At 42.0% G+C, this 20,053-nt stretch overlaps 1 protein-coding gene and 1 non-coding gene across 2 annotated transcripts in view; both read left to right on the top strand.

The window, feature by feature from the left end:
* Window positions 1–8,753: 8,753 nt before the first annotated feature.
* BLMH (bleomycin hydrolase) overlaps window positions 8,754–20,053 on the top strand; it is a 46,497-nt gene continuing 35,197 nt past the window's right edge. Inside the window, exons 1-6 of the mRNA XM_017542032.2 lie at window positions 8,754–8,909; window positions 9,211–9,408; window positions 13,077–13,186; window positions 14,623–14,764; window positions 15,674–15,762; window positions 17,105–17,197. Coding sequence (XP_017397521.1) covers window positions 8,897–8,909; window positions 9,211–9,408; window positions 13,077–13,186; window positions 14,623–14,764; window positions 15,674–15,762; window positions 17,105–17,197 — 645 coding nt within the window. The 5' untranslated portion in view covers window positions 8,754–8,896. The remainder of the gene's footprint in view (window positions 8,910–9,210; window positions 9,409–13,076; window positions 13,187–14,622; window positions 14,765–15,673; window positions 15,763–17,104; window positions 17,198–20,053) is intronic.
* On the top strand, window positions 14,395–14,498 carry LOC119473224. Its single transcript, XR_005202428.1, has one exon. It is a non-coding gene; the product is annotated as a U6 spliceosomal RNA (small nuclear RNA).

Here is a 20,053-nt window from a genome sequence, read left to right as displayed (position 1 = left end):
TCCATCCCTTGTTTAGCATATAATTAAGAAATAACTATAAGTAGTCGAGCAGCCCAAACTGATGCTCTGCCTGTGGAATAGCCATTCTTTTGTTTCTTTACTTTCTTAATAAACTTGCTTTCACTTTATGGACTCACCCTGAATTCTTTCTTGTGCAAGGTCCAAGAACCCTCTCGTTGGGCCTGGATCAGGACCCCTTTCCAGTAATAGCATCTTATTTCTGTTTTAGTTTGTATTTCCATTGTCATTGTTTATTTGCCATTTATGCTTTTTCTTTTTTGTAAAATGCCTGTTTAAGTCTTTTGTCTCCTTTTCTGTTGGGTTGTTTGTCTTTTCCTATTGACATTTTGGACTTCTTTATATATATATATATATATATGTATATATATGACATGTGACTCTGGACTCAACTGGCAATGTGGCCCTCACCAAGAAGTAGACTTAGCACACAGGGATCCACATCCCTATGATTGCATCCCCAACCAATCAGCTGAACCCATTCCCTTGCCTGCTGAACTGTCCTTGAAAAACCCTAGGCTCTGTGTTTTCAGGGAGGCTGATTTGAATAATAACAAAGCTCTGTTCTCCCAATTAGCTGGTTCTGTGTGTATTAAACCCTTTTTCTATTGCAATTCCCCTGTTTTGATAAATCAGCTCTATCTGGGCAGCAGGCAAAATGAACCCAATGTCCTTGTTGAGTGCTGCTTGTTTCTCTCCTAAGGCCCTTGCACCTGCTTTTTCCTCCTCTTGCAACTTTCTCCCACAGGTCCTCGAAAAGTCAAATCTTTACTGCCATTCAGTTTCAGGACAAATAGTCACCTACTTAATGGGGCCTTTAATGCCACTACTCCCCCTGGCCAGTCACTGTCACATTATTGTGTTTTATTTTCTTTATATCACTATTTGAAATTATCTGCATATATTTGTTTATTGTCTTACTCCCCCTCTAGAATGTAAGCACCAGAAGGGAGAGACTTGTCTATCTGGTTTTCCCGTGTATTTCTGTATCTAACACAGTGCCTGAGACATAGTAATGCTCAATGATTTTTTTTTTTCTTTTTCTGAGATGGGGCTTCACCATGTTGGCTAGGACAGTCTTGAACTCCTGGCCTCAAGGGATACACCTGCCTTGACCTCCCAAAGTGCGGGGATTACAGGTGTGAGCCACTGCACCCGGCCAAATATTTTTTGTATTAATCAAAAAATAATGATTAATTTTGTTGTTCATCATCCCTACTAGATTGAAGCTTCTTTAGGTCAATGACTAGTCTCCTTCATTTTTTATATTATAAGTGCCTAGTACAGTTGCTGCCAATCAGTAGATGTTCAACAAGCTGTTGAATAAACGAATGAAAGACAAAAATTGAGGTGAAATATAATGTCAACCTATTCCCTTTATGGAAATATAATTGGAAGTTGATTCTCTCTCATTTTTTTATTGATATAGGAGGATTTTGTGAGTACAGTTATATCCCCATGAGTAAAAGATGCATACCTTTCAAAGGGCTTCATGATTTGACTGTAAACCATTTTTTCAACCTCATTTCTTATCTCCGGTATATATTTTTCCCCCTGCCATTTACTGTATGTTAATGCCACACCAAATTCTAGAACAGCCACATTTTATGAAAGGAATACATTTCTGAAACCTTCACGCAAAATTTAAAACTTCCAAAATCCAAGACTATTTTTCTCATAGCAATAAATGTGAATTTATTGAAGGAAATATACTATTTTTTCAGCTCAAATGGCTCCGCCATGTGGCGATAGCATCAACAGTTTCTAATTTACCACCACCGGATTTGAAAGTATGCAATTCCTGACAAATATTAAATATTACAAAGGTTTCACACCACTTCAAATTTTGTATTAATGGTTTATAATGAATGATTTCAAATTTTCATAATTCAAATACTCATAAAACTCGACCAAACTTTCTCATTGTTTTTGAATCAGACTCAAGGCCATTCATGCCTCTACCTTTGCTTATGCTGTTTCCTCTGCCTAGAATGCTCTGTGAAGTGCTAGCACCTAGAACAGTGACGGGCAGAAATGTTATATCCCGAGGCAAGAATAATGTGGGTATAAACAACAACATTCAAGAACGTTGGCTAATGTTTCAAAAAAAAAAATCCCAGACATAATCTACAACTAATGTTGAATATGCTGAAACACTTAAAATCTGAATCTAAAGTTCTTTGGGCTAAAGGAGGGGTGACAGGGTTGGTTTAAGCCCTCATGAAATTTAGGAGTGGCAAGGAAGGTGGAAGTCAGAAAGTTGCCAGTTCTCCTAGACTCAGATGGGTGCACGCCACATTCTGGAGAAAAATTACAGTGAAGGGATATAGGTTCCTTTAGACCCAGAAAGCCCCAGGATTCAGTATGTCAAAGTTTCAGCAGGGTCAGTACCTGCTGGTTTTGCTCATCTCAGGGAGGTGGGAATTAAGAGGATGAGAGCGGGGACGAGAGTGGAAGGGAAGAAATAATTTTCCCAAACTCCACCCAGGTCATTCTTAATCAGGGGTTGAAAAATCCCTGATTTTTATAGGTGATAAGTCCAATGGATAGCAAATATCCATAGGCAATAAGTGTAAGACTTCTTTTCCTCATTTGATGCAGAAATGACTATCATGGGAAAACAACAATATTTTTGTTTTCTTGTTTTTGAGACAGGATTTGGCTCTGTTGCCCAGGCTGTGGTGCAGTGGAGCAATCTCTGCTCACTACGACCTCTGCTTCCCAGGCTCAAACCATCCTCCCACCTCAACCTTCCACGTAGCTGGGACTGTAGACACACACCACCACACCTGGCTAATGTTTGTATTTTTGGAAGAGGTGGGGTTTTGACACAGGATTTTTCTCGGCCACTTTGCCAGCCAGAGACCTCTGGCCAGTGATGCCCCTGCCCAGGCCTTGCTCGGCACTAAGTTCGGTGCAGGAGGCACCCCGCCCACGCGGTGTGCCTGGTTTGTGCTCTGGTGCAGATCTCACAGGCACCACAGCTGCACACTCAGCCCCTAGTGGGAAGAGGTGTGTGGGTGAGCGAGTGCAGGGTCTGGCCAGCCTCTCAAAATGCTGGCATAGGAGCAGGCTCCATGTGGGGCTTGTGGTTGGACCAGATGTGTCTCAAAAGACTCCTGTGGTGGACTCTGGCATTCAGATAAGGGGAACGTAGTAGCACCCAAACAGGGAAGCCTGTGACCCCGAATCCCCAGAAGGGGTGTTACAGCATGCTAAAAGCTCTTTTAGTCCCATCGTCCACAGCTCGGGACGTATATTAACAGTTCTGTCAGTCCCATTGCCCTGCTCTGGCCCATGGCTCTGGGGCTGGCCCGGCCCTGCCATGGCATGGAGCAGTTGCCAGGTGCCAATGGGGGTGGGGGGCAGAGGGCTACAGTGTTACTGCCTTTTTGTGCTTGCATTCAGTGAGGTCCTGAGTTCTTGTCCAACATCCAAGAAGAAGGAAACCACATTGAAAATCAGAGGGTGGAGAGGGTGGAGAAGAGTTTTATTGAGTGACGAAATACCTCTCAGTGGAGAGGGAATGCGAGGATAGTCCCCCACCTGAAGGTGGTGTCTCTCCCATTGTGGCTGGGTCTGGGGCTTTTGTGGGCTCAGAATGGGGCAGTGTGTGCTGACTGATTTGTGAGTATGGCAAAACAGGCTAAAACAAAGTCACCACTCAAAGGTGGGCATGACAGTGTAAAAAACCAATTAGGGAATGGTAGGTATATATAAATTAGGTAAAGGATGGGGCTCAAACAGAGGAAAGCATGCCAAACAGGAAGAGGGGTTCTCAATCCAGTCCATGGATTTATCCAAGACTTGTAGCTTGGCTTTCAGACTTTAAAGTATCTTTGGCTTGAAGGTGGGATTTCACTGGGGACCCTCCCCTATCTGCCTAGGCATCTGATTGCCTTCTGTCACTATCAGTTTCACCATGTTGCCCAGGCTGGTCTTGAACTCTTGGATTAAAGTGATCTGCGTACTCAACCTCCTAAAGTGCTAGGATTACAGGCATGAGCCACTGCACCCAGCCAAAACAATATTTTAAAGAGAAACCAGCTATTCAGACTTGTATTCAAAACTTCCTAATTCTAAATATTGTCTCAAAAAAAAAATTCTTTTGAGACAGGGTCTTTCTCTGTCACCCAGGCTGGAGGGCAGTAGCGTGATCACAACTCGCTACAGCCTCAACCTCCCAAACTCAAGCAACCCTCCCACATCAGATTCCCAAGTAGCTGGGACTAAGGTGCACACCATTACACTGGCTAATTTTCGTACTTTTTATGGACACAGGGTTTTGCCCAGGGTCTCCAACTCCTGGGCATTCTGCCTGCCTCGGCCTCCCAAAGTGCTGAGATTCCAGGCATGAACCACTGCCGCTGGCCAGCTCAAAAATTTTAAATTACCATGCAGACCAAACAAAACATCTTGAAGCTGAATTTGTTCCAACAGGCTACCATGACATGAACTCTGAAGTTGACTATCAGATCTGGTGAAATATAAGGAGGTTTCCTGACCTTCAAGGGCAAATCTTGAAGTTAGTGGGACAACACTTAAATATGAATCAGTTACATAGAATTGGAGAACATTTGTGTTAGATTCTAGTCTAGATTGTATTCAACATAAAATCCTGGTTTTTTCTATTGAAATAGAAGCAGTTGAAGACTGGTGAATAGCATGTCGAAGACTTGTGAATAGCAAAGGAGAGCACAAAGGGTGAATAATTTGCCTTGAGACTGGTCTTGTTTGCTTTAACTTGGTAGAGCTGCATGGAAGCAACAGGCAGAAGGCATATCTGCAGTGGCACATGGTGCTGCTTCACAGGATTTATAAAGATTTTCTTTCTTTTTAGAGACAGAGTCTCACTCTGTTGCCCAGGCTGGAGTATAGCAGTGTGATCGTAACTCACTGCAGCCTCAAACTGCTGGGCTCAAGTGATCCTCCCATGTCAGCCTCCTGAATAGCTAGGTTTAAAAGCGTCTGCCACCACATTCAGCTCATTTTAAAAAATATTTCTCTCTTTTTTTTTGTAGTGGTGGGGTTTTACTATGTTGACCAGACTGGTCTTCAACTCCTGGCCTTTAACTTGAGGCAGCAATCCTTCCACCCCAGCCTCCCAAAGTGCTGGGATTACAGGCAATATTTTCTTTTCAAGCATTTTGGAATTCATACTAGAATTCTGTTTTTGGTTGCTTTGTCTCACAAGGTACCACTGGGCTGTACAACATCTCTTCTGGCTGGAATAAGAGGGATAGAGCGTAATAATTCTCTTCTTGAAGAAATGTCTTCCTGGGTGGGTCATCTGGGGGCAACCTACTGGGAAAACCAGTTTTATTCTGTACTTCCTTACCATGCCCATACAGGGGCTGAGTACCTGGGTGTAAATCGCTGGGTGGAAAGCTGGTAATATGGGTGCCACCCTGATGATGGGGACAGAGCAGGAGGCCGGCAAAGAGATGATGATAGGAATCTATGGGCATGGGGTGGAGAAATACAATCACCAGCAAGGAAAGGGTGGCAATAGCTGTAAAACTGGTCCCCTCCACCTTCCTCAGTGATTCCATCTCCTCCTGAGTTCTTACTCTTGCAATTGTATCCTCTCTGACATATATTTAATCTCTCATCTGTATTGGTTCCTTCCTCTTATCCTTCAGTAGACATAAATTTACCCTTTCTTCCCAAAGAGCTTCCCTAATATTTACCTCCGTATCAACTCACTGCAATGTTGCTTCTGCCGACTCTGCCCTTCCACTAAAACTGCCCTCTCTAAGGTTGCTTCTAACCCAGTTGCCAAAACCAATCTTACTTGATTTTCTGCAGCTTTTACTTCAATTCACTGTCCTCTTCCTGCCTTCCTGGGATTCCAGGACATAACTCCCCAGCTCTCCTACCTCTCCGACTGCTCTTTATATTTCTGCTGGCTCCTCTGTCTTTACCCATACTTTAAACATTACCATTTTCAGAGATAATGCTACCCCCATATGGCATCCTTATAAGAAGTAGTGAAAGAAGCCAGGTGCAGTAGCTCACACCTGGCACTTTGAGAGGCCAATGTGGGCAGATCATGATGTCAGGAGTTCTAGACCAGCCTGGCTAACACAGTGAAACCCCATCTCTATTAAAAATATAAAAATTAGTCGGGCATGGCGGTGCACACCTGTAATCCCAGGTACTCAGGAGGCTGAGGCAAGAAAATTGCTTGAACCCAAGAGGTGGGGGTTGCAGTGAGCTGAGATCTTGCCACTGCACCCCAGCCTGGGCAACAGAGCAAGACTCTGTTTCAGAAAAAAAGAGCTAGTGAAAGGTACATCATCCTCTGGTGCATGGCTTGGCAAGCAGAGCCTGAACTGCATTTCAGTCCCTACCCACCACACTCAGCCTGGTGCCCTTGTGCTGTGAACACCCTGTGCAACTGCATATTGCAGCCCAGGGCACTATCTGTGGTCTTCATCTCTTTCTTGCCCTATCCTCTTTCCTTCTGTACCCTGTTGACTTTCATGGTTCCAATTTGAACCATGAAAGGTATCTTACCCAATAGGTAAGATATAGGTATCTTACCCAATCTCCAGACATCTTTTCATTTACCTCCTGAACTTCTCTTCCTGGGTGTCCTGTGGGCATCCTAACTTTGCCATGGCCCAAACTCAGTTCAGATCTACATGCTTGCATACTTATGCCTATCTTTCTGTATGCCCTCTCGTGGTTAATGACCCACCTTCCATCTTCTTATTCAGTTGACAACTTCAAGATTATCGATGCCTCTTCCCTTTCCACAATTTAAGGCTTTTGTCTTCTCCCAAGTTGACGACTAGAAGAACCTTCTAACCAGTTTCACTATCTCCAGAGCCTCTGCCCTCCAAATCACTCTCTCCATTGCTACCAGATTTCTTCTTTTACACAGAAGTGATCATATTTTTCCTTTGTCTCGCAACCCATTTTGTCTTCTAATTAACCATAAGATAAAGTCCAGATGCTCAGGCATGGCATATAAAACTCTTTATATCCTGGCCCAAACCTACGAAACTTTTCCAGTCCTACACCTTGCCTCTGCTCCCGACACACTCCTTGCTCTTACCCACATCAGAATATGATGCACCCTTTCTTGAACATGATTTTATTCTCTGTGCCTTCGCTGGTGCCTTGGATGCCCTTCTCCTCTTCTTTGACTTGTAAAAATCTCATCCACTCTTCAAGATCATGCTCTCTTGTCACTTCTATTTTCAGGTACCCTCTGGTCCCAATTGACAGTGCTCTCTTCATTGCTTCTAAAGTCTACAGAGCTATTGGTATGCTAGTACAGGTAGTCTAAAAGTTGTTTTGCATCTTTCCTACTACGTTGAGTTTCTTAAGGGTAAGATTAAGCTTTATTTGTCTCTATATCATCAGCAGCTTGTCCAGTGCCTAGTACACGGTAGGTACTTAATAAAAATTTATTATTTGAATTGGGAAGGATGCTTGAACATCATTTTGTGAAAGGACCAGTGATTCCTTTCTGTATAATTTTCAGCCCCTTCTTCTTCAGATATTGAAAGCATAGATGGTTGATGGGCCCATTTAAAATAGTTGCTAAGTTATAACCCCAATTTTTAGCTGAGTCTCTCTAGAGACATGGAAACTGTAATTTCTCAAATGACTGATTGGTGCCTGAGTATGGACTTTTCCAGATATCAGAGTTCCTGTAATGATTTTCAATCTAAGAAGACCTAGATTCTAGGTTACACACACACACACACACACACACACACACACACACACATTGTTTTGAATAGCAGATACAGGGTTTCAGTGTTTTCGTTTTACCCTCTGTGGGTTCTATCCCAACATCTCACTAAGGGCTGAGATTTCAGGGCATGAAAAACAGAATCAACGAAAACAAGGTTTTTACAATCTCAAAACTTTGGAAAACTGCTGAGTTATCTTGAAAGCCTAGAGGGGGAGCATCAGTTAGAGGTTTTGTAGAGAATCCGGTGAAACAATATTGATGCTTAAGGCTGACCACTGTCATCCTCCTGAGTTAAACCCAACAGGACATGCTGGACTACACAGGAGACACTCGTGGACTCCATGAAGACCAGATGGGTAGTGTTCTTGAAATGAGCACGTCTATTTGTAGAACTCTGGTAGTAGCTTTGGAGTGGATGGGAAAGAGCTTGGCTCCAATTTCCCCTCAAAGACAATTATTTGCTTCTGATGAGAATCCAAGCAACAAGTGGCCATTGAAAATGCAGTGATTGGTCAGCAAACGAAGCCTACAGTAGGAAGAGCCTTCGGGTGCATTTACTGTGACAAATCAACCCGTCCTAAGCCCGACGCTTAATTACGAGACCTCTCAGCATCTCCCTCCCGCCTCGAGCCCCCTTTTGGCTTCTCACAAGGCTTCCTGGGGACGATTCCCCCACGCTAGAGTGAGTACTTGGGGTCTGGGCCCGTAGGGAACCCGTCAGCCTCCCTCCCGGAGCTGGCCTGATCGCGGCAAGGCGCCCACACTGCGCGGAGGCGGGAACCCAGGCGTGGGGGGAGATAGCGCTGCGGCGCCGCCCAGGCGCGCAGGGTAATGGCGTGGTCGTGCGCGGCTGTGGGCGCGGCCTAGGCCCCAGGGCGCCGGCTGACCTAGCGCGACAGCGAGGCCGCCCCCGTCGGCCCTCCCCCGGGCGGGGCTAGCCCCGAAGGCGCTGACTCAGCAACGCGAAGGGGGAGTTTTGTCCCTCCGCGGACCCCGTTTCTCCCGGCCTCAGACTCCTCGCCGCCGCTACCAAGCCGGTTTTTTTCTTCCGGCGCTCCGGGTGTGAGAGGCAGGTCCGGCCACCCAGGCAGCGAGCCGCAGCGCAACCCCGGCGCTCGCCCGAGGACCCTGGAAGCTACCGTTACCCCGCCGGGCAGCGTGGGCGCCATGAGCAGCGCGGGTGAGGCGCCACCGTGGTCCTCTCTGGAGGAGCTCCGCGGTCCTCGTGAGGCCCGGCGGCGGGGAAGGCTGGGGGCTGGGACCCGGTGCGATGGCGGGGAGGGAGCTTTCGGGGCAGGCTGGAGCGGCCTGGAGGGGCCTGGAGGGAGACAGCGCCTTGGAGGAGGACGCTGCTCCTGGGCTTCCCCGCTGCAGCGGGCACCTCAGGATGCGCTTACGAAGTTAGATCTGGGATGCGGGAGCCCCAGATCAGCCCCTTCCCCCAGCCTTTGGCGTTGAAATCCCGTTTGGTTTCCCAACAGGACTGAATTCGGAGAAGGTAGCTGCTCTGATACAGAAACTGAATTCCGACCCCCAGTTCGTACTTGCCCAGAATGTGGGGACCACCCATGACCTGCTGGATATCTGTCTGAAGCGGGCCACGGTGCAGCGCGCGCAGCATGTGTTCCAGCACGCCGTGCCCCAGGAAGGCAAGCCCGTCACCAACCAGAAGAGCTCAGGTGTGGGCTTCCACTTCTCCCGTACTTTCCTTGACCTTCCTGACAGCATCCCATTTTGCTGTCTTATTTACGAGTGATCTTAAGTTCGTACTGAAAGAACTGGTCGTAAATTCGTAGAGAATGAGGCTCAGGTACAGGCAGGTCTAAGAACATTACCCATGTGGTTTGTTTTAGTGTTCTGTGGCTTGTTAGCACATGCGATTAGAGTACTAAAGTGACAAGGCCGTGAGCATACGTTTGAGTGTAATTCACTATATTAAGTCCTGATGTTATGTGGTTTGTAGCCCATGTCTTGCAGATAGATGGTCTTGGTCACAAAACAGAGCATTGCGGAAATGTTCATGTTCTTGGAGGACTCTCCAGAAATGCCCTGAAGGCCCTATACAAATTTATGAAGGAGAGATACAATGTAATTACATTAAAATGTCATCAGGTGTTACTTTTAAATATGCTCCTTGGTTACAGCTGAAGCTAATGTGCTGATGGGCTCAGTTCCCACGAGTAGATCGGTTTGTAATACAGGAAAAAGTTGTGTTCTCATGTCTTACTGGTCAAGAAGTCTCGTTTTGCTCTCTACTTTCTAGCACCACTCTCAGAAAAACAGCTACAGTGGAAGATTGAATATCTAGGGATCTAATTAAGGAGCACATTCTCACCACAAAATTGTAGTAAAAGGATTTTTTAAAGTCTTTATCTAGGCCGGGCGCGGTGGCTCAAGCCTGTAATCCCAGCACTTTGGGAGGCCGAGACGGGTGGATCACGAGGTCAAGAGATCGAGACCATCCTGGTCAACATGGTGAAACCCTGTCTCTATTAAAAATACAAAAAATTAGCTGGGCATGGTGGTGCGTGCGTGTAATCCCAGCTACTCAGGAAGCTGAGGCAGGAGAATTGCCTGAACCCAGGAGGCGGAGGTTGCGGTGAGCCGAGATCGCGCCATTGCACTCCAGCCTGGGTAACATGAGTGAAACTCCGTCGCAAAAAAAAAAAAAAAAGTCTTTATCTAGTTAAAACGACTCCCAGTCCGTCTGTATGAACAGAAAGCACGTTAGTGCTTGTTTACAGTCGGTCAGGACTCACAAAGCACACATTTCACATGAGTACATTTTATAGTATGTACATTATACATCAACAAAGTTGATTTTTAAATGTTAAGGAAAACGTCAAGACCTTACAATAATTAATGTTTTGCTCTAGAAGAAAGTGCTTGCAGTGGTGTGAGCTCTCAAGCTACGGATGATCCAGTTGGTAATGTTACAGTGGTCCTACATAGTTTAGATTGCAGTGATCTCTTAGGGAACAGGTCAGGCAGGTCTTACACATTTTGCAGTGTCACTTTCATATATACAAAAGTTCCAAATAGCATGTGAGCTGTGTACTTTATTTTCATGCAGTTTTCACATCACCAGTGCATCCAGATCCCTTCTACTAGAAATACGTAGCGTATAGAAGAGAGGTTGCATACAGGTAAATTTAAGGTAAAGGTGAACTATAGTAAGGCACTGGTGACTTTCAGAAAATACTATAGTTAACTTTAGAGTTTTCTTCTTGTTACAAAATTATTTTTGTTTCATGTAGAATATTTGCAAATACCAGGTGAATATTTTTCCTGTATATTTGTCAGGTCTGTGTGTGTGTGTGCGCCTGTGTGTGTGTTAATGTGGGTTGATAGCTTATACATTGTTACGTAATCTACCTACTTTTTTCACTTACCAGTATATTATAAACATATTTTCATATCAGTAAAGTTATACCCAATACGACTCAAGGTTTTTCCCTCAGAATTTTCCTTCAGAGAAGAATTACCCTATATTTAAGACATTGAAGGCTTTTCTAATGGGTACTCAGTTAATTTATTTTGAAGTAGAGTACAATTTGGAGAAGACATTACTCTGAAAAAACTCAGATGAATACATTTTTGCATGCTTACAGAGGTCCTTTGATTGAATCAGCTTCTTTTAAAAGGTGACAAATTTGAATAAACTGATGTTGCATATCGTTGTAAATAGACCTTTTAAATTAAGATCACTTAAGTCAGAGCAGGAAGTGGTGACGTGGAGTTTGTGATTATACACATACAGGACACATGAAGAATCTGATTGTGTAGTTGATGCTTGGTATAGAATTTTCAGTGACAGCATCATGCATGGATTCAAAACATTGCTGTGACTCAAACACACTAGATGGAAGAAAGATGACGTGTGCTGATTGAAAGAATGGATCTAATGATGGCACAGATACTGACTGCTAGGTACATATGAAGATTGAATCAGTGTGAAAATGAAATGTGAAGTGGGAAAAACAGTGCTTCTAAATCCATTTATTATGTTAACATGATTTTAAATCTAAAATACATTTAAATTACTAAAATATTGGCCAGATACTGTGGCTCATGTCTATAATCCTAGAACCCTGGGAGACTGAGGCGGGGTAGATCACTTGAGGTCAGGAGTTTGAGACCAGCCTGGCCAACATGGCAAAAGCCTGGCTCTACTAAAAATACAGAAATTAGGTGGGCGTGGTGGCATGCACCTGTAATTCCAGCTACTCAGGAGGCTGAGGCATGAGAATCAGGAGGCAGAGGTTGTAGTGAGCTGAGATTACACCACTGCGCTCCGTCCTGGGTGACAGAGTGAGACTCTGTCTCCAAAAAAAAAAAAACTAAAATATTATGGGTAGACAATTTGCTATTCATATGTATCTTTAAGTGTTTGTAAAATTCAGTTAGGCAAATATCTGCCCTTTTTTTGACTTATCACTGGAAGAGTGGAGTGTTGACTTATGTTAAGGTCAGCCTATATTGAAACATTGAAATGCATATTCCAGATTAAAGGGTAGAGGCTTTTTATTCTTTCTTTATTTTTTGAGACGGAGTCTTGCCCTGTTACTCAGGCTGGAGTACAATGGCGCAGTCTCGGCTCACTGCAACATCTGCTTCCTGAGTTCAAGTGATTCTCATGCCTCAGCCTCCTGAATGGCTGGGATTGCAGGCATGTGCCACCATACCCGGATAATTTTTGTATTTTTAGTAGAGACAAGTTTTCACTGTGTTGACCAGGCTGGTGTCAAACTCCTAACATCAGATGATCCACCCACCTTGGCCTCCCATAGTGCTGGGATTACAGGCGTGAGCCACTGCGCCCAGCTGGATGAGTAGGGCTTTTTAAAGCTTTTGCTGGGTATTGCCAAATTGCATTCAGATATTTTGTACCTATGTAGATTCCTATCCAGATTGATAATGATGCTTATTTCCCCAAATGAAATAAATGAAATGATGTTTCCCCACTTAACAGATGTCTTATCATGAACTTTTAAAACTGCTTCTACCGTTTGTATCTTTCTTGGCCACTGAGTGATCTGTTTGTGATCTCTGTTCATGGTTTTCTAGCATGTTTCTTTTTCTAATGTGATTTTCTTGGGTGATTTGTAATGGATTCTTTATTTGCTATGTAAAGAGTGTTTGCGTTAAAGATATTAAACCTTTGCATATATATTGCTAGAAATACCACCTTTCTTTTTTTGTTTTGTTTTTAATCTTTCTGCTCTTACTGATTAACTCTTTCTGAATTGTCCAGATTGTGTCATGAGTTCATTGTTGGAAAATAACAGTTGGAGCAATGCTATCTTTGTAAACCCTCATAATTTCTTGATGTGCTTTCTTGTTTCAGGGCGATGCTGGATCTTTTCTTGTCTGAATGTTATGAGGCTTCCATTCATGAAAAAATTAAATATTGAAGAATTTGAGTTTAGTCAATCTTACCTGTTTTTTTGGGACAAGGTATGGGACTGATCTGGCAAGATTCTTTTTGTATTGATATCGGCCTCAGTAGGAACTGCCTCTTCATTTGTTGCTTTTCCAGTTTCAGCCTGCCCTTTCATGATAGGTGAAACACCTTTCATTCTGACTTCCAGAATATCAAAAGTTGACTCTTTCAAAGGCAGAACTGTTTTTGGTTAAGTGACTATTTTTTGCAATGAAATAATAAACTTACTGACTTAACCTTACTGCTTGTCTGTTTGAAATTTTGAATTTTATATTCAATATTCAATTGAATATATCTCCCTTTCTAACATTTTTTTAGGTTATTTGTTCTTTTCTAGGACCTAATTTTCCTTCTCTAGTACTTGTCTGAAAAAGAGTAAATAATTTTATTTATTTATTTATTTTTGAGACAGGGTCTCACTCTGTTGCACGGGCTAGAGGACAGTGGCACAGTCTTGACTCACTGTGACCTCTGCCTCCCGGGTTTAAACCTTCCTCCCAACTCAGTCTCCTAAGTAGCTGAAATCACAGGCGCATGCCAGCAAGCCCAGTTAATTTTTGTATTTTCAGTAGAGACAGGGCGTTTCACCATGTTGGCCAGGCAGGTCTCGAACTCCTGACCTCAAGTGATCTGTTTGCCTCGGCCTCCCAAAGTGCTGGGATTACAGACGTGAGCCACTGTGCCTGACCATATTCCTTTTCCTAATCTTCAAAACCCATATTACTAACCTGGTTTAGTGGCTCATGCCTGTAAGCCTATAATCCTAGCACTTGGGAGCCTGAGGTGAGAGGATTGCTTCAGCCCAGGAATTCGAGACCAGTCTGGACATAGCAAAACCCTGTCTCTACAAAAAATAAGGGAATTAGTCAGGTGTGGTGGTGCACACCTGTACTTCCAGCTACTCAGGGGGCTGAGGTAGGAGGATTGCTTGAGCCAGGGAGGTTGAGGCTGCAGTGATACTGCACCACTGCACTCCAGCCTAGGCAACAGCATAACCCTGTCTAAAAATAAGAAAATCTATATTACCTAAGTGTTCATGAAATGTTTATTGATTAAAGACTCTTAAATACCAGGTTTTGTTTTAATATTGGAATATAAGCACTGTACACATATACATAATATATTGGGATACATGCACAGGTATAAGAAGAAACTTCCAATATTCTGATGAAATCAGATATAATGTTTAGTTACCAATTTTAGTTTAAAAGTACTTATTATGGTGCTTGTTTCAGCATCACATATACCCAAACTAGAATGATACAGAGAAGATTAACGTTGCCTCTATTGGATGACATGCAAATTCATGAAATATTCATGTTTTTAAAAAAGAAAAAAAACTATTATGTTGGTTCCATGGTAATTACAAGACTCCCATTCTGTTGGTAATGCCAATAAAATTATTGGCTCTTTTTTCTTTTAATTTTATTTAACTTTCTTTACTCTTTAGGTTGAACGCTGTTATTTCTTCTTGAATGCTTTTGTGGACACAGCCCAGAGAAAGGAGCCTGAGGATGGGAGGCTGGTGCAGTATTTGCTTATGAACCCTGCAAATGATGGTGGCCAGTGGGATATGCTTGTCAATATTGTTGGTAAGCGTTCTTTCTTTAATGGAACTGAAATTCAGTATGATTAAGTAAGCCTCCATAGTTAGGCACGGGCCATTTCTTTGGTGGTTACGTACAGAGTAGAATTGGTCTCCAAGAAGGATATATAGTTACTTCTAAGGACCTTTATTTCCCATTCTCACCTGTAGAGTGACTTTCTTAAATGAGGGGTAAGGAGATAGCTACTGTGAAGGTTGGGCTGGAAAAGAAAAGGCAGTGTTAAGTAGAACTAACTTTCCATGAAAAAGCTGTTGTCCTTTCCATTGATGTAATCAAGAAACACATTAAAACTGCAGCTGTTTAAAAATATCTTCAAAACATTATCTTTTGGGGAAATCTCATCATGCTGAGCACTTTACAGAAGTATGATAGATACACTTGATCTTGATCAAAAGGATGAGAAGTGACAAAGTATCGTAGATAAAAAGAATAGAATTAAATCTAGCATAGACAGATAAATATGCACATTAAAAACCTGCTTAGGCTTTGTGAGGTGGCTCAGGCATCCTAGCACTTTGGGGAGGCCAGGGCGGGAGGATTGCTCAAGCCCAGGAATTTGATACCAGCCCGGGTAACATAGTGGGACCCTGTCTCTATAGAAAATTTAAAAAAATTAGCTGGGCATGATATCATGCACCATAGTTGCAGCTACTCAGGAGGCTGGGCCTGGGAGTTTAAGGCTACAGTGGGCCAGGATTGTGTCACAGCACTCTAGCCTGAGTGAGAGTAAAACTCTGTCTTCAAACAAACAAAAATCCCTGCTTAATGATATGAAGTATAGGATTTTCTGAATTAAGCCAGCAAAATATGGCCTAATTTTTAAAACAATCACGATTTTTGGCAGGGTTTCTAATCTTTTACCTTTTTGAGCACTGGAAATTTGTTTTCTTTCAGAAAAATATGGTGTTATCCCTAAGAAATGCTTCCCTGAATCTTACACAACAGAGGCAACCAGAAGGATGAATGATATTCTGAATCACAAGGTACAGTGTTTGAAGCAGGGTTGGATTGAATATTTAAAGTACTTAGTAGTGTACTTTCCTTAAAACTTATTTTTTAAAAGGGGTTCCTGGGTATACAGTGTATATAGTTTGTATACAAGATAACTACTGATGTCAGTGTCTGTCAAAAGCAATGTAGCTACATATTAAGTTTAAAAATAGTTAAAATTAGAGGGTTTTTCCTTATAAAAAAACTTCCACCTTTATTTCTGTTGATTTTAATGTTTTCTTAGGGGAATATTTAGGAAATAAATTCCTATGTCCAATTAATATTGGCCACAAGGACTTAGGGTGTTGTGTCTCTCACTTGGTTCTAGTGGAGATGGGCTAGAACTCCTTTATATGCTAGTAAAACCAAAAAGAACTATTTGCAAGATGCCTGTAAAGAGGGTGCTGTGTTCTGAGACTTCCCCAGACCACATCAGTGTGGTTTATCCACCCACTAAAGATTTGATGCAGTTACTGAACTGCTTTTTATTTGCTTCAGTTATCTTAATGAATCATTGTGTCTTCTCTACATAACCAGTTTTCCCAAGGAGAATTATAATTCCTGCAGGGATGCGGCTTTGCTAGCCAGGCATCCTTTTTGAGAACTGGGAGTTGCCAGAATCTGCTGTCCTAATCCACGAGGCTAAAATGGGATTTTTCATCTTCCTGGGAGAAAGATTACATTTTAAAATAAACTATAGATGTGTTTCCCTAACATTAGAAGTAGGTTATTTTCTACCCTGGAATCACTTTAGCCTTTATTCAAAGGCTAAAAGATCATTAATAGAATGGCATTTGATTCTATTTGAAGTGGGAGCAACATCTTCTTTAGCACTGTGGTTAGATTTCAGTTTATCTTGGGCAGCTAAAAAAAAATGAAAATTTTCCTGGGGGATGGCATAACCATGCTCATCGTCAATTGGCAAAGAAGGAAAAATGGACAGCTATTGAAATTCTAAGTAAAAATCTACCAGAGTGACTTACTGGCATAATTATCTTGTCTCCTGCTTTTTCTGAGTGATAGGCATTATATAATCAGATGTTTTTCCCATGCCTAGGCACATAAAACATCTTTATGTGATATTTGCAGAGCAGGAGCAATTCCATCTAGTACTTTGGAGGAATAATTTATGGCTTTTCTCCTTATGGAAAGTATTTTTTAGCTATGCGTTTAAACGGACAAGTTGAAGAAAAACTTTTGCCCTTATGAACTTTGCATGAGTGTGGTTTGAGTTATACATCAATTAAAATTAAATAGAACTAGCGTTGGTCTGTGAGGCTCATTTAAAATTGAATTTGGGTAACTACTGGAGTGCTGAATAAGTTTCTATCCTAGATGAGAGAATTCTGTATACGACTAAGGAACCTGGTACACAGTGGAGCCACCAAAGGAGAAATCTCGGCCACACAGGATGTCATGATGGAGGAGGTAATAACAAAATTTGGATTTTCTGTGACCCTTCTAAAGAACTCTCAGAATGTTCCCATCTGTTAAATTAATGATTAGGAAGCATAAGTCATGAAAACAACTGTTTAATTGAATTTAAAATTACTTATTTTACAGCTGAAAAAACTGAGCTTAAAACTTACTTTGCCTTTTAGTATAGGACTTGGTCTTAAGTTTTCAAATTCCTAGTTTAGTGGTTTGTATAATCATTCTTTTATCATTTCATAAATATTAAAAACCTTTTATGAGTTTGGCACTGAGGAAACAGATGAGAAAGACATAGTCACTGCTCTTAAAGAGCTCAGTCTCTTGGGAAAAAGAAAACATCTATAATTATAATAAATCCTGTGCTAGATGTGTAAAAACTGATTTGGTGGTCATAGAGGAAGGAGTGACTAGCTCAGTGAGCTGAAGGTTACATAGGGAAGATATTTGAACCACCTGTTGAAAGAGTAGTCAGAATTTACCAGGTAGATAACAAGGAAGACCATTCTAGGCAAAAGGAATTGTATGAATAGTGCCATGAACAAAGATAGAATCTTCAGGGAATAATGTGGCTGAAACATAACTTGTGTCAGTATGATGGGTAGCAAATTAAGCTAGAAAGGAGAGATGTAAGGGATGTTGAATGGATACCAGAACTTTTGGCTTTTTTCTGTGTTAGTAAAGATGAGGAGCTGTTGATGGTTATATTTGTTAAAATAATGTATTTAAAAACATTTTGGAAAATGTAAAAAGCACTAAACAAATAGGAGGTGGTAATGTTATTTATGATCAAGACAGTTAAGAATTTTTATTATTAATACATCTATATCCAGAATGAATATACATAAAACTGAAATTGGTTTGAGGAAAGGATAAATGCTTCCCTTTGCCAGCCAGTGGGCCCTTTATTAGGCTTCCTTTCAGGACTGTATGGGATTAAGATGGCCTACTTTTTTTCACTGCAATGGAGAACACTAATGCTTCACTCATGTTATCCTTTAAATTTTAGAGAGGCAGCATAGTGGAGTAGTGGAGTATGTTATCTTTGGAATCAGGCTGTCTGAGTTTTAGTCTTCTCATTACTTAGTAGCCATATATCCTGGGACAAGTTCCTTAAGCTCTAAAGGCTCAGTTCAGGTTTAACGTGTCTAGCCTAGTGTTTTACTCAATAGCTGTTTCTTAAGTATTTGTTAAGTGAACAAACGCAGAAATTTCATTTACCAAATGCATTTAAATAACCTCATTTTTATATCAAATTCTTATGGAAGAGAGGCATCTTAGTATAGTAGGAAAAAATAGGCTTTGAAGTCAGACATACATGGGTTTAAATTCTGGCTCTTTTACTTAACAGTCTGTCATCCTAGGTAAGTTAGTTAACCTGTGTGAGGTTCAGTTCAGGATCTAAAATATTTTCCTTACTGAATTTTTGGGGAATCAAATAAGGAATCAAGTAAGCATGCCGGCATAGTGCCTGGCACATAGCAGGAATTCTGTAAATGTTACTTCTCTTCCCTTCCTGCTTGGAATGATCTGTCTTGCAGAGGCTGTATCTCCTACATAATTTGCCTTTATTTAGGATTAGATTAAGATGGTGGGGGTATAGTAGGAATGTTATGGAAAAGGGCCCAGATAATACTGCTGTAGATTGTAAGCATCCATTTGGCCTTTGGTGTTTTCTTTAATGATCTTTGAGCTAATGATGTGTCTAAGATTCATGTCCTTATCATTGGTAGAGTATGATAATTGGCTGATAAGAATTAGGGCAGATACGTTTCACATATTATTTTCCTCCCCTACTCCTGCCTCAGAGAAATAGTAAGATCCCACTTTACCAAGTCCCTCATATGAATGTTTTATAGGATTATTTACTTAATGATGCTACCTAAACTATTTACTACAGAATTTTGTGTGTAAGGGTTTTTTCCCCCTTAAAGACAGAGTCTTGCTTTGTTGCCCAGGCTGGAGTGCAGGGGCGCAGTCGTAGCTCCTGGGTGCAAGTGACTCTCCTGCTTCAGCCTCCCAAGTAGCTGGGACTACATGTGCATGCCATCATGCCTAGTTAATTTTTTTAAAACACTTTTGTGGAGATTCAGTCTCATGTGTTTCCTGGGGTAATCTCCACCACCTGGGCTCAAGCAATCCTCCCACCTCAGCCTCTCAAAGATTGCAGGTATTATAAGCATGAGCCACCACGCCTGGTCCTGTGTATAAGGTTTTAAAATTTTTACAATCCCCCAAATGACTCCTTTTTATTGAACCTGACTCTTTGGTAATGAAGAGTCTAGTTGCAGTTTTAAAGCCACAAATTAGTACCTATGATTTGCCTAACCTTGTAGGCAAGTCAAAATAATGACTTAATTAACAGCCTTGAAGCTCAGGTGGCTTTGAATTTATTCAAACACATTTTAATACGTTTATGCTAAAGGCATTCTTACTGAGAGAAGTGAGGTGCAGGCTGCTTGTTGAGATGACCGACAAGGCAGATTTGTTTTAGAGCTGTGTAGTCACCTCTATTGCAATGTTATTTCAGTGTCCATTTTTTAGCCTGCAGATCCCCTTAAGATTATTAATATATTCTCGGTTGGACACAGTGGCTCACGCCTGTAATTCCAGCACTTTGGGAGGTTGAGGCAGGTGGATCGCTTGAGGCCAGGAGTTTAAGACCAGCCTGGCCAACATGGCAAAACCCTATCTCTACTAAAATAAGAAAAAAATAGCTGAGCGTAGTGGTAATGACAGCTGCTTGAGTGGCTGAGATGTGAGAATCACTGGAACTCTGCAGGTGGAGGAGGCCAAGATCGTTGCACTGCACTCCAGCCTGGGTGACAGAGTAAGGCTCTGTCTCAAAAAAAA

Source organism: Cebus imitator, unplaced genomic scaffold, assembly GCF_001604975.1.
Source record: "Cebus imitator isolate Cc_AM_T3 unplaced genomic scaffold, Cebus_imitator-1.0 Scaffold140, whole genome shotgun sequence".
In the NCBI taxonomy this organism is placed as follows: Eukaryota; Metazoa; Chordata; class Mammalia; order Primates; family Cebidae; genus Cebus; species Cebus imitator.
This window is presented reverse-complemented; position numbering and strand designations above follow the sequence as displayed.